Source organism: Mirounga angustirostris, unplaced genomic scaffold (genome assembly GCF_029215605.1).
Source record: "Mirounga angustirostris isolate CCGP_5_RB_7025 unplaced genomic scaffold, mMirAng1.0.hap1 SCAF_11, whole genome shotgun sequence".
Lineage (NCBI taxonomy): Eukaryota > Metazoa > Chordata > Mammalia > Carnivora > Phocidae > Mirounga > Mirounga angustirostris.
The window spans coordinates 27,196,444-27,210,552 of record NW_026991719.1 but is presented as its reverse complement, the minus strand read 5'-3'; the positions used below and the strand labels follow the sequence as shown (position 1 = coordinate 27,210,552).

Below are 14,109 nucleotides of genomic sequence, written 5' to 3'. Positions count from 1 at the left end.
AATTTAAAATATTTGAATCTGAAATATAACTTCATCTTATTTAAAAGTTTATTTTCAAGTAATGTTTTAAAATGCAAAATTTAGTGTAATTCTGTATCTTTATTTTTTTAAGATTTTATTTATTTGAGAGAGAGAGAGTGAGAGAAAGAGTGTGTGAGTGGGAAAGGAGCAGAGGGAGAGGGAGAAGCAGACTCCGCACTGAGCACAGAGCCCAATGCAAGGCTCAATCCCACGACCCTTAGATCATGATCTGAGCTGAAATCAAGAGTCGGATGCTTAACTGACTGAGCCACCCAGGTGCCTCCCCCAGTATCTTTTCTGTAAAAAATCGCCATCATGTAAAAAGTACTGGTATTAGTAGGGGTTGAATGATTTGCAGATTACAGATTTTTTTTTCTTAGAGGAATTAACATTAGCCCTGATCTGATGAAATTTTCTAATCTTAAGCAGCAAAACTAAGAGGTTTAGAATAAACCAACTCTGCAACAGTACAGCTTCACAGATCTTTTTAAACCAACAAAGTATGCTACATTCCTCTTTCAGAAACCATAAACTGTAGACTCAGGGCTTTCCCGGGCTCTCTTTACCGTCTTCATTTGAAACCCATTCATCCAAAAGATTAAGACAATGAGATTCAAGTCCAAAGCAATAGCAAGTATGTGCATGAAAACTGCCACGCTATTGCTCCTGGGAGTTTTGCCATTTCAATAGCATGATTTATAACCATTGAACAATATGTTTTTATTTATTATTCTACTTTGAAAAGGAATTTGAGATGGTTTGGTGGGCGTGATTTAAATAAACACATCACAATCTTATTTTTGTGCTTGTTACAAGCAGTTTTCCCTATGTAATTGGTACTTGTTTTTACCTTTGAAATTTGGTTCCTATTGTATATTTGGTCATTATTGCACTTGTGGGCATTGTGTGCTTTTCTACAAGTTAAATGAAAACATGAATTGATTTTGATGTAGCTAGTCACTACTTCAGTTGCTGTATTTGCCATACCTGCAGTTTATAACATGTTTACTCACCCAGAACTTTAAAAGCTAAGTTTAGCCCAGCACAGTCACCTCAAACCAACACAAGAGAGGGGTTACAATTCCAATGTAATTATGGAGATGGAGTTCAAGACTTCAGTGTTTGGATTTGTCAAGCTCTTTGGTGTTTTAGTTATAGGCTGTGTTTAGAGTTCTCTTAAACAGCAACTCAGATGATAAATTGAAACTCAGGTATAACCAAAGAGTATAAAACTTGTCATAAGCCCATAAGCAAGAAATATGCCACCAATTCTCTGCATGCTTTTTTGTCATTTTCCAAAGCATTCCATTGAAGATCGAATGTTATAACATGTGATACTAATAAACAATTAATATTAAATGCTATTCTAAGATTGAATGGCTAGAAACATCATGTTACTTTTAGGGAGAAATAAACTATTATGTACATAGACCAAAGGAATTGTGTCTTAGGTTGGATTCCTTGGAAAGCAGTCCCTGAGAACAAAAGTTGTATACAGAATGTTTACTGGCAAGTATTCTTGGTAGATCTACCTGCAAAAAAGTGAGCGGGGCAGTATTGGGCAGAGGGGATAGGCTGACCCACAGTGCACTTGCTACTATAGTATAAGCCAATCTGACAGGAAGCATTGGAGCTGGGTTTGTTCTTCAGCATTGTCTTCAGTTGAGGTACGTGGGCTTGAACTTGGTATCCATGCACTAAGAGCAAGCCCTAGGGACAGATGCAGCTATCATCCATTAGCAGTCATTATTAATAGTGTCTGGGTTCTGTCTGCTCCAGGAGAGAACCTCAATGGAGCATCATAGTAGCCACTAGAGGTAGGTTTTGGCATATTCTGATTACCCCACAAATGTTATAAAGAGGATATAAAGGAGTAGTAATGACAGAAAAATTATTGGTCATTTTCCACTGGGCTTTAGTGTATCAGAACCACTCTCTTTTTAAAAAGATTTATTTATTTATCTGAGAAAAAGAGAGAGCGAGAGCACACAAGCAGGAGGAGGGGCAAAGGGAGAAGGAGAGAGAGAGAGAAGCAGACTCCCCACCGAGCAGGGAGCCCAACATGGGGCTTGATCTCACGACCCTGAGATCATGACCTGAGCTGAAATCAAGAGTCAGATGCTTAACCAACTGAGCCACCCAGATGCCCCTATCAGAACTACTCTTATTTATAAGATGGTCTTTATTTTGGTATTCAAAGATCTCTTTTAAATCTCCTTAGCCCAGGGGCAACTGGGTGGCTCAGTCGTTAAGCGTCTGCCTTCAGCTCGGGTCCTCTCTCGCTGTCTCTCTCTCTGCCAAATAAATAAAATCTTTAAAAAAAAAAATCTCCTTAACCTGGAAGGGAAAGAATAATGTCCATACTTTGCCTGGTGCATGGATTTCACTTTTTCAAAATGTGGCAAAAAACACATAACACAAAATTTACTGTCTTAACCATTTTAGAGTAGATGGTACAGTAGCATTAACTATATGAACATTGTTGTACAAATGACCTTTAGAAATTGTTCATCTTCCAAGAACAAACTCTGTAGCAAATGACAGAATTTTCTTCTTTTTTAAGGCTGAATAATATTTCATTGTATGGCTACACCCCATTTTTTTTGTATCCATCAGTGGACATAGAGGTTGTTTCCAACTCTTGGCTTTTGTGAATAATGCTGTAATGAACATAGGAGTGTCCCAATATCTCTGTCTTTGAGATCCTGTTTTCAGTTCTTTTAGATGTAGATTAACAAGTGGGAATGCTCTGGTCATAGGGTAGTTCTGTTTTTAATTTTTTGAGGAACCTCCATACTGTCTTCCACAGCAGCTGCACCATTTCACATCCCCACCAACAGTGCACAAGGGCTCCAGTTCCTCCACATCCTCACCAACACTTATTCTCTCTTGCGTGCGCGCTCTCTCTCTCTCTCTCTCTGATAGCAGCCATCTGAACAGGTGTGAGGTGATCTCTCAGTGTGGTTTTGATTTGCATTTCCCTGATGATGAGTGATGTTGAGCATCTTTTCATGTGCTCGTCGGCCATTCATTTGTCTTCTTTGGAGAAATGTCTATTCAACCCCTTTTCAGATTTTTAATGGGTTTATTTATTTTTCATGAATTCCCTTTTAATCATGCAAGTCCGAGCCTTCATTCTTAAAATATAGATTGTTTGGAAACTTCCATCTAATTTACTAGATTTTGATTTTGGAGAAATATGTTAATTTATCCAAATTTTAGTTTCCTCTTTTACAAATTGGTAGTAATGATGCTCTCCCTGCTCAGACCTCAGTGTTGCAGGATGAATCAACAGAGAAAATGACAAAAAGACATTTTTACACTGTTTAAAGTTCTGTAGAAATATAAGGTATTATGAATTCAGAACAAAAGAATCTACATTTTATGACTACTTAATACTGCTTCATTTATATTGGAGCTAATGGTTTCTCTGTTTTTGTTCTGCCTGATGAAACTCCAAATTAAAACTCTGATAAATCAGTCTGCCTCTCCCCATCTCTCTCTGTCTCTCTGTATCTCTGTCTCTCTCTATATATATGTATATTTCCATCCCTTAATGTTCTCCATAATGTAGTGCTTCATACATTGTGCCTCTTTCTAATCTTGATAACAACAGCAGCAAATGTTGGTTGAGACCCTACTATGTGTCCAGACATTGCACTGGTTTGGATGAGGAAGGAAAAGCAATATATTTCCTCTAATGAGAACTGTACAGTGTTCAGTTCAGGAAGGAAAAGATAAATCTAACACTTACCTTAAGTAGCTGACCTCATCTTACAAGTGAGGCTTATGAAGGCGTGGCACATGTATAACAAGTTTAAAAACTCATTACCAGTGGGACTCCTGGGTGGCTCAGTAGGTTAAGGTCATGATCCCAGGGTCCTGGGATCGAGTCCCGCATCAGGCTCCCTGCTCAGCAGGAAACCTGCTCATGAATTTGGGGGTCTGCTTTGGGCCAGGCTTATCTAGATGGTTCTTTTACTGGTCTCACCTGGGCTCATTTGTGTATTTGTGGTCAGCTGGTAGTTGCTGGCCTCACTCATGTGTCTAGCACTTGTTAGTTGTTGGATGAAACAATGGCTATGACAGGGTCACTTGCCTATCATTATTCAGTAGGCTAGCATAGTTCACATAGCGTTGAAAGGATAGACATTATTCTTTCCCTTCCAGGTTAAGGAGATTTTTTTTAAAGATTTTATTTATTTGGCAGAGAGAGAGACAGCGAGAGAGGACCCGAGCTGAAGGCAGACGCTTAACGACTGAGCCACCCAGTTGCCCCTGGGCTAAGGAGATTTAAAAGAGATCTTTGAATACCAAAATAAAGACCATCTTATAAATAAGAGTAGTTCTGATAGGGGCATCTGGTGGCTCAGTTGGTTAAGCATTTGACTCTTGATTTCAGCTCAGGTCATGATCTCAGGGTCGTGAGATCAAGCCCCATGTTGGGCTCCCTGCTCGGTGGGGAGTCTGCTTCTCTCTCTCTCTCCTTCTCCCTTTGCCTCTCTTATTTTGGGGGGTAAGTTATATTTTTACTCTAAGTAGTAAAATAACTAGCAATGAGTTTTTTTAAAAGATTTTATTTATTTATTAGAGAGAGAGAGCACAAGCAGGGGGAGCGGCAGGCAAAGTATGGACATTAGCCAAGCATAGCCCAATGCCCAAGCATTTCTCAAGCCTTTGCTTGTGTCCTGGTTACTAATATTCTTTTAGCCAAAACAAGTCACTTGGCCAATCCATATTCAAGTAGAAGAGAAATATACTATAGCTCTTGTTGGGAGAATCTGGAACATCTTATCACAAGGCTCTAGGTGCAGGAAAGAAAAGAATTTGTGGACATTTATTCTCTACCAGAGATAATTTTATTTTGATCACCAAAGCCTTTCTTGTGTAATATCATTCAGCATTCCCTGGTAGCTATAGCTTTGGATATTTACTGTTTCTTCAGTGCCTACCGTATATCGTGTACATAAAAGAAGCACTTAAAAATTTCACTTAACCTATACTTCTGAGATATAAGAGAACTCAAACTTGGACAGACATAAAGGATGTCCAGTACAGAGGCTAAACAAGTATATGAACCACACACACACACACACACACACACACACACACACAGTAGGAAGGGAAGAGAGAGGAAAAAAAATTGAAAAAGCCTTTGATCAGTGGTTCTGAACCAGAGGCAAATTTCTTCCCCTCAGGGGACATTCAGTCATGTCTGGAAACATGACTGGTTGTCACAACTGGGAAGGTGCTCTGGCCAAGGATACTGATAAACATCTTGCAGCGCACGCAACAAAACACACACCAAAGACTTGTCCAGACCAAAATGTCAGTAGTGCTAAGGCTGAGAAACCTAGCTTTTTACTGAATGCATGTAGGAAGAATTTATATAATGTGACTTATAGAAGGGCACTTAGAATGCAAACTGAAAAAAGAAAAGGCAAGCGTTATTTCTGTCTTCACATTAGTGAAAAGAAGAATACATGTTAGGGTGAAGTCAGATTGGAGTTATTCCTCAAGAATAATATTGAACTTGGGGGAGGAAGCCAGATGCACTTCATTGCTATAAGCCATGTTTTTATGGTTCATTCAAGGTGATTTCTCCCCAGCTAGAATGAATATTAGATGTATTTTGTGGGTACTATATATTGTAAACTGTAGCTCTTGGAGCCAAAACTATTTGAGTAGTTAATTTTTTATATTGAATGGGACATGTAGAAAATGTATCGGATGACCAGATCGTTTTTAGAAATATGTGTCCTGGTTAATCACATTGTCTTCACATTGTCACTTGTTAATGTGAGATCTGGAGCAAGTATTACCTTCCTGTAAAATGAGAATACCTACCCTGAATATTGTTGGGTAAAAATTAAATAAAATGGGGCTTATAAATAACCTTGCCTAGCACATAAGAAACGCTGAGTAAATGATAGTGGTCATTGTGTTGGTGGTAATTTCTCTTCATTCCCAGTAGCAGCAATATTTCTCACTTGGATTATATTCTTAGTAGCAGGAAAGAATCAGTTAAAAGTGACAAAGTAGTGTTACCGAGCTTTAAAAGTCTAGGGCTTCCACATCTAACATTTTTTTTTTTTTGTAAAATCCAGAAATACAGGTGGGTATCATGAATCCTTGAGTTCTGATTCTCTAGGCCTTGCCCACAGATAGCACAAGCCCTTATGGTGCTAAAATGTAAATAATTGATGGTAGTTGAATCACCTATTTTATTTCCTCTTTAGAGTAAGAAAGAATATAGACAAAAGTAAATGTTTATGGATTTGTAACATTTATCTCTAATTTTCCACCTGAACATACAAATGACAAATATTTAGAGCCAAGAAGTGAGGTTCTTCCTCCCCCATGTACAATACATTTTCTTTTTTAGTCCATGCATGATTCCTAACTTTGTTAATACGTACTCTCCAACTCTTACATATTTCATTAAGCCACATGCCATTCTTTCAAATATTCAAAAAGAAAAGTGTTCACCGATGTTGTTTACATGGAGAACAGTTACCTTAGCTATTGGTGATATGCAAGTAGCTAAACAAGCTCTCCTATAACTGATAATATGAAACAGTAAGGCAGTCTGGCCACCTATACAGAATGGTACTTTTAGGTATTTTGGCTAGTGTGAGTCCAATAATTTATCATTTAGTCAGTCAACTGACTTTTCACTTATAAAAGTAAAGAAAACAAAAACATTACCCACATTCATACAACAAAACAAGGAATAGAATATGTGCTTCTTGCTTTTTTATCAACCAAAGGAGACCTGTGAATTACAGAAAAACTATGTGTGAACACTTCAAAGGAAGTATGCCAAACACATTGCGTGTGTGTGTTTTAAAAGATTTAGTAGCTCCTTTAAAGCTCTAAGTACAGCTGTTAGTCTGACTAATCATGTACCCCTGAAACCAATTAAATTTGTAGACTAGAGAAATATTCTTCAAACGCGTTTGAAAAAAATGAGAGTTGCCTCCTAAAGCCAACACCTTTTAATTAACAAAATACTCAGAGAAAAGCTGTGGTCTGCAATAGTTTGTTACACCTACTGTTATTCATGCTACTATTCCGATGTGCCAACCTCAATTCCTTCCAGTTATTTTGAGCTTGAGTTTCTGTCTGCTTAACCATAGAGAGAAAACACAGTTTTTGGTAGAGATTTTTAATTTTCTAACAAGTGCATGTCAAACACATTATGCTACAGTCACCAGTAATCAGTACAGGCTCTGTGTGTTGTGTATACATCTATCTATACAGATATATACACATATATACAATGTGTATATCTCTTTGGCTTAATGATACACATTGTAATATACATGGTTCTAGCATGAACTGGTTAAGCAGGAAAGACAGCAGAATCTGTTGCTGGAAAGACAGTTAATCGTGTGACATCATAAGAACTCTTTTCTGTTGTGACCCCATCCTGGAAGAAATACTTCCCCCAGTGTACTTGAGACGAATAACCTCAGCCTCCATAGTGGTTTGGGACGCTGAGATCTGAAGCAGCCATTCTCAGGGCCAACTCCTTGTGACCCTGGACATTGACTCGAGACAATGGGTGGACATCCAAGCAAGTATATCAGACTGTGGGGTGTTAAACGGGGCATGGAGGAAGGGGTGCCTGCTGGCTGGAGGGGAAGCCATTTCCCATGCTCCTTAGGGAGAACCTGGAAACTCATCCCACAAGTTCAGGTGTAAGATTCTGTATAGTCGTTTACGTATCCTAACTCCTTACCTGATCGGGATTATGAGTTGAGAGAATCCTCAACAAATTCTCCTTCCATCTTTTAAATTATGGAGTTATTGGAAAACTCTGGGAAGACTAACTATCCCTGCCTGATGCTTAGAGTCAAAATTCTGTTGCTCAGTCTGGGAAAACGCACTGGAACTTCCCCCTTACAGATCTGACCAGCCCACACTTTACCTAATGAAGTGATTTGCTTATGTTTCTAGTAGCATGGCAGTGGAAAAGAAGGAACCTTTTTTTTTTCTTTTTAGATAAAAGTAAAGGCATCTGAAAATGCAGTATGAGTCAATATGGTATACATAATAAAATGAGATATTCTCAGGACCTCAAAATTTCTCCTTTGAAACACCTTGCTTAATAAAAAAAAATAAGAAAAACACTTTTATGGACCTAGAGACAAGTCTTTTTTTTTTTAGGAAAAAATGAAATATTTTAAATAGCATTCTAGGTAGAATTAGTCCTAATAAAATGTGAACTAGATGGAAATTAGCCTCTTTCTACTCCATGTTATAGCACTTATTTCTCTACTCTTGGAGACCCAGTTTCTGAGTTTAGAATCTATCTCTCAGTTACTATCAATTACTACCCTCTAGCCACTAGACAAACAAAAACCTAATAATGATAGAAGATTTCATTCTTAGTAATGATTAGATTTAAGTAGTAAAATGTTAAAGACCTGAAGTGTTTAGGATCCCAAAGAATAGTTTAATTTTATACCTCATGGAGACTTTTTGGTTAAGACTTAACATGGTTCTCCATAAATCACAGAAATGTAGATTTGGGCTTTGATAAGGAAATTGAATATTTAGGGAAGGGAGAAGAGAGTTTGTGTAGGAGGGCACAAAAGTGGGAAATGCCCAGTGCTAATTTGAGAATATGGAATAGAGACTGAGGCGTTGGGGGGAGCATGGGAAGAATGGAAGGAGAAAACGTTGGAGTGAATTCTAGTTCTAAGAACCAAGAGTCCAGAATGGCATGCTAATGTATAAAGTCAGTAGCCAGTAAATATTGTTTGAGCAGCAAAAGAAAAGGAGAAGAATACTCACACAGTATACCTACTGGCAGAAGGATGCTAGGAGAAGGCTTACATATATGAATTCATAAAATACTTAGAACAATTTCATGAGATTGGTACTGTTCTCCACATTACGTAGGTGAATACTCTGAGGCTCACAGAAGTTCAATTTATCAAGCAGGATATAATCCCTTACTTCAAAATCCTGTAATCTCATCCAATATCTAGGAAATGTTGATGCCAGCTGTCTGTGAGAGAAGTATTATTATAATTGCCCTTTTACAGAGGAGTAAATTGAGATTCAGAGAGCTTAAGTAACCTGCCTAGGGTTACCCAGCTAAGAAATGGCAGAGTGAGGATTGAAATCCAACAGTCTGACCCTAGTCTGTTTTACACTCTGTTTCTTGATCCAGTGTTCTTTCCTGCTTTTTACCACCCCACCCCCCTTGATAGTAAAGTGGGGAACAAAAAAATTGATTGGTTCTATTTTATTTAATACTGTCTGCCCTTCCATTGTCTGCCCCAAGCAGTGGCCTTCCATTGCCCCAAGCAGTGGCTCTTCCTCCACTAGTTTCTTGTTTTAAGAATAGTTATAATGACCTAAACAGTAAGAGCCTAGGAATAGTCTGTGTTCTAGTCTTTGAGAAACCATCCTTTGAGGCTGTTGTCTTTTAGGGCTCCCCGTGGGTAGAAGGCCTCTAAGCGTACTCAAAAGCTTACTGTGCATGGATTTGTCTTTTAGATTCATTCATTTATTCAGAGGACATCAATTGAGCACCTACTGTATTCCAGTACCTGTGCAAGGTGTAGGGGCTGGATCAGTGAGCAAAAGGTACCTGGTTCTCCCTTCCCTTTCCCACCGCTTTATAGGTGTTTTCAGATGTTGAGTGCTAGGGGAGAGGAGACCAGCAATGAAGGGCCTGACTGGTCCATAAATGAGATCACCCGCCCATCACTGCCTTGCTGACCTTTCAATCTACCTGTAAATCTGTTTCAGCCGACTTTGTACTTGGTGCTACTTCTTTCTTTTTCCTCACTGGAGAACTTTGTGGTATTATCATTCCAATGTCATTTGTCCTTTTTAGTCATCTTGAATCATTCTCTGTTGTTCAGTCTCTGGCCCCAGCCTTTCTTTTCAATAGACTTTTTTCAAAACAGTTGAAATCTAATAATTCTCTACATTCTCATCTTTCACTGTATTGAAATTTAAGATGACATGACAGTTTCCACTTCATTAGGCACTTCTTTGTTGGTCAGAAGTAAATCTAGAGGGAAAAAAATCTTCCTCGTCTTTTGAGGGTCAAATTTTCAATGAGTCAAGCTAAGAAAAAAAAAAAAAAGAAAATGTTGTCTGACACTTACCAGAACTTTGAAATCATCCCAAAGTACTGTATGTTACCTCAGTATCTGTTGTGTGTCTATTTTAAGAACAATTTGTCCATATTTTCTAGTCAGCCAGGCATTCAGCAGTTAGCTCTCACAGTGATGTTTTAATTTAGCTCTTTTTTTTATCCTCACCCATGCATCCTCTTCAGGGATTCGGCTCCTCTCTTGGAATCCCTTTTAAGATTTTTAGGTCCTGTTGGCCCCCATGCTTCCTAGGAGGAGTGTTGGTTCACAAGATGCTATTTCTGCTGCAGATTATATGTCATTCTTTCTAGAAAGAGCCTCAGAGTAGTGAGAGAGATTCAAGAAACAGCTTCTTCTTTTTCTCCTCAGTATCATTGTTTTTCGGTCATTACTTCTTGGCATTAGTTTTTATTCTACCTGACACCCTACCTTTTTTTTTTCTTTTTGCCGTGTTCAAGATTATTTCTCCCAGCTTTAGGAAAACGTTGTCCCTGAGAAGCTTGAGAGACAGGAGGCATCCTTCCATTTCCCTCATCATCTTCTCTCACAAAAAGACAACCTTAAAAATGCAGAAAGTAATACAACCATGAAAAGTGATTTATGGCCACCTCAGAATGGAATGCCCACATGGCACACTTTTCTCATGTTCCTAGAACATTTCCCATCTTGTCCATGGCTCTCAAGTCTGCCATTGAGATGTTTCCTTTGCCCCTTTCTCTCAAAGCTTCCCTTCTAAACTATGTAGTCCCCATTTCTTTGCTACTGGTCTCCTGGATGTCGTGGGTTTCAGATACTCTGGACTTTAAACCAGAGGAGGCATTCTGTTCCCTTCATCACTCACCTTCCATTTCCCAGCTATTTGTTGGTATTTAGTATCAGTTCACAGTAGCAGGCTCAGCCCCCTTTAGTAAATAAAGGGCCACACACAGATCTTTGAGTTTTTCCCAAGTATTTCATGTATTTCTACCCCTTATCTCCAACTTCTCATTATATTCACTCATCACTGTATTTCTTTTTTATCAAGTGTTTATAAAAATAGTGATACCTAACATTATTACCTACCAGTGTCAGAGACTGTGCTAATATTGTTGTTATTTTCTGGCACTGTTCTATGTACATTTCATATATTAGTCATGGAATCCACACAACTGCCCCTATTACATTCACTCTGTTATTGTCCCTTCTTTACTAAGGCGAAAACCTGAAGCTTAGAGAGGTTAAGTAATGTAACCAAGGTCATGTTTTTTTAGGTCTGATTTTCCAACAATAATGTAGCTTGAGTTTTCTCCACTGTCAGTCACTGTATGACCAGTCTGAAAGAAAAGGAAAAAAATATGAGAAACTATTCCCAGTATAAAATACAGAGCAAAGACAAAAACATTTCATTGGCTTTGATTTCCCTAGGGACTGCCTTCAAAGGGACTGCCTTCAAATTTACTTCCTATTCAAGGAAACAAGATCTATCCAAACTGGACTTTTGCTTTTTTTTCCTTGAATGAGAAAAGATTTTCCCTAGGGACTGCCTTCCCTAGGGACTGCCTTCAAATTTACTTCCTATTCAAGGAAACAAGATCTATCCAAACTGGACTTTTGCTTTTTTTTCCTTGAATGAGAAAAGATAAGTAAAACTTTTTCACCTGGTAAGGTCTATATAAGTGTTATTTGAGAAGGATGATTTAAATTAAATTGTCTAGCCATTAGAATAAGCAAAATCATTTTTGAAAGATTGTTAAATGCTTACTAATGAAAAGTTTGAGTCCTTGGATTATCCCATCATGTAGTACTGTGTAAAGTATTCACATTGGTGGAGGGAAAATTTATAACATAATAAATAATACTTTGGCTCAAATTGTTGTACTTTAATTAAGCTTGGCCTATTATTATTGAAATCGGCTTCTTTGCTTGTGTTTCTAATTTTTCTTTTTTTTTCTCTTTTTTCTTTCTGGAAAAAAAAAATTAGCTCCTAGTCAGACTGTTACTCTGGTGACACAACCCACCGTTACCAAGGAAACTGCCATCTCCAAACTAGAAATGCCATCTTCCTTGCTGTTGGAGGTACCCGCCCTGGCAGATTTCAACAGAGCTTGGACAGAACTTACCGATTGGCTGTCTCTGCTCGATCGAGTTATAAAATCACAGAGGGTGATGGTGGGTGATCTTGAAGACATCAACGAGATGATCATCAAGCAGAAGGTATGGGGAAAAAGAAAACCTGGTTGAGATTTGCCGTTAAAGTGAAAATTGTCCACATGTCCGTTCACTCTCCCTAGACCATATTCCCACCAGTTTTTAGGCAGCTTTTCTCTGTCAGCTACACACTATCTCTATTCTGTGTAGCCTAAGTATGATCAAGAAAAAAAATAATGCAATTATCTAAAACCCATAAATTAAAACGGAATTATACAAGGAAAAAACCATAAACCTTACAGTTAGTTGGCTTAATGAAATTCACTAAACAACTAGTATTTAAAAAATCTATTTAATATCAAATAAGTAGTTCAACTGAGCTGTTTACATTTTAAACTGTTTGTTTTGGCAGCCTGCAGCCATAATATATTACAGAATCAAATATAATGATCTGGGAATTGGTTATTCACTCTTCTGAGTTGTCTGTGCCAATTTTCCTCCTACGATGATGAATATCACTGAAAGTTAGCTATAAATTTTTAGAAAAGAAAAGTACCAAACATAATATATTTTTAAATACCTTAGATCTTAATATTGGTATTTATGCAATGCTATAGTCAAATAAACATGTTTTTAATATAAAGACTGCATTTATCAGCCTCTTGGAATCCATTCTGCAAAATCCTGACATCAGTTAGAAACATAGGAATACATTGATATAAAACAAATGCACTGTATATCTTTTATATTTCTGAGTGAATAAGAAAAATAGTTTTGAAATATTTATGTGCTGTAGTTATTTCACTGGTAAATGGTTTTCATATCTTTTCTACAGAAGTAACAAATTGCATTGAAGGTATTTAGTTGTTACAAAACTACTTTTTGAAAAAGCAGGAGTAAGGCAGACAGATTTCTTTGTAAAATGAACTTTAGCAATTCAGTAGGAATAAAAATAAGTGGATAGTAAGCAATCTGCATTTAAAGTACCTTGATTTGAGACTCAGGAGATGTGAATTAAGTGTTCTGTGTCATTTGCAAATGACATGATTGTGGTCAACTCATTCTCTGGATCTTGGTTTCCTTTTCTGGGCACAGGATGCACAGGTTCACATTCATATTCACCACACAGTGATGGACATGCGTGTATATAAAGATATGTAACTATTATATAAATATGCATAATTCATTTCACTGCTCTTTTAGAACAAGTATTAGTAGGTACATTCTTCAGCACAAGCCACTGAGATGTCATACTCCTAGTAATAGCAGAGCAAAGATTCAAATCCAAGTCTGTTTGGTTTCTAAGCCTAAGTATTCTTACTACATATACTGCTTGCCAGTATTAATGTAAATGTGGCTACCATTTGGTGATACATATGTTTTTATATATACAGTCTGTGCCAGACACAGTGCTAAGCATTTATGGTTTCTCTGCACTGATACATGCAGAAATAAGAGATTATGTTCTTGCACAGTACTGTATCAAGTTATACTAATACTTCCAAGACTATTACTAAGCAGAGGAAACAATGTGTTATGGTGTTTAAAGCAAGGGCTTTGGAGTTAGATGCTCTGGGTTCAAAGCTTGGCTCTGCTCCTACAGTTGTAGACTTTTGATGTGTTATTCAACCTCCCTGAACCTGAGTTTATCAGTACAATGTGAATGATACTATCTTTGCCTTATAGGTTGTCATGAGGATTACATTAGGTAGTTCACGAAAAATGCTTCCCATCCTGCCTTGCTCAACTAATGTTAGTAATTAATATGAGATTGTAAATCTGCCTGCTCACAGCATTTGTAGTATGCAAACTGATTGTCATATAATGATATTACATGAAA

General features: G+C 37.6%; 1 protein-coding gene across 10 annotated transcripts in view; it reads left to right on the top strand.

Annotated features, from left to right (window-relative positions):
• The window catches only part of DMD (dystrophin), a 2,113,108-nt gene that overhangs the window by 1,464,574 nt on the left and 634,425 nt on the right, over positions 1-14,109 (top strand). For all 10 annotated transcript variants that reach the window (XM_064573900.1, XM_064573902.1, XM_064573903.1 and 7 more), the window contains one exon: positions 12,103-12,335. In XM_064573900.1, the coding sequence (XP_064429970.1) occupies positions 12,103-12,335 (233 nt within the window). The remainder of the gene's footprint in view (positions 1-12,102; positions 12,336-14,109) is intronic.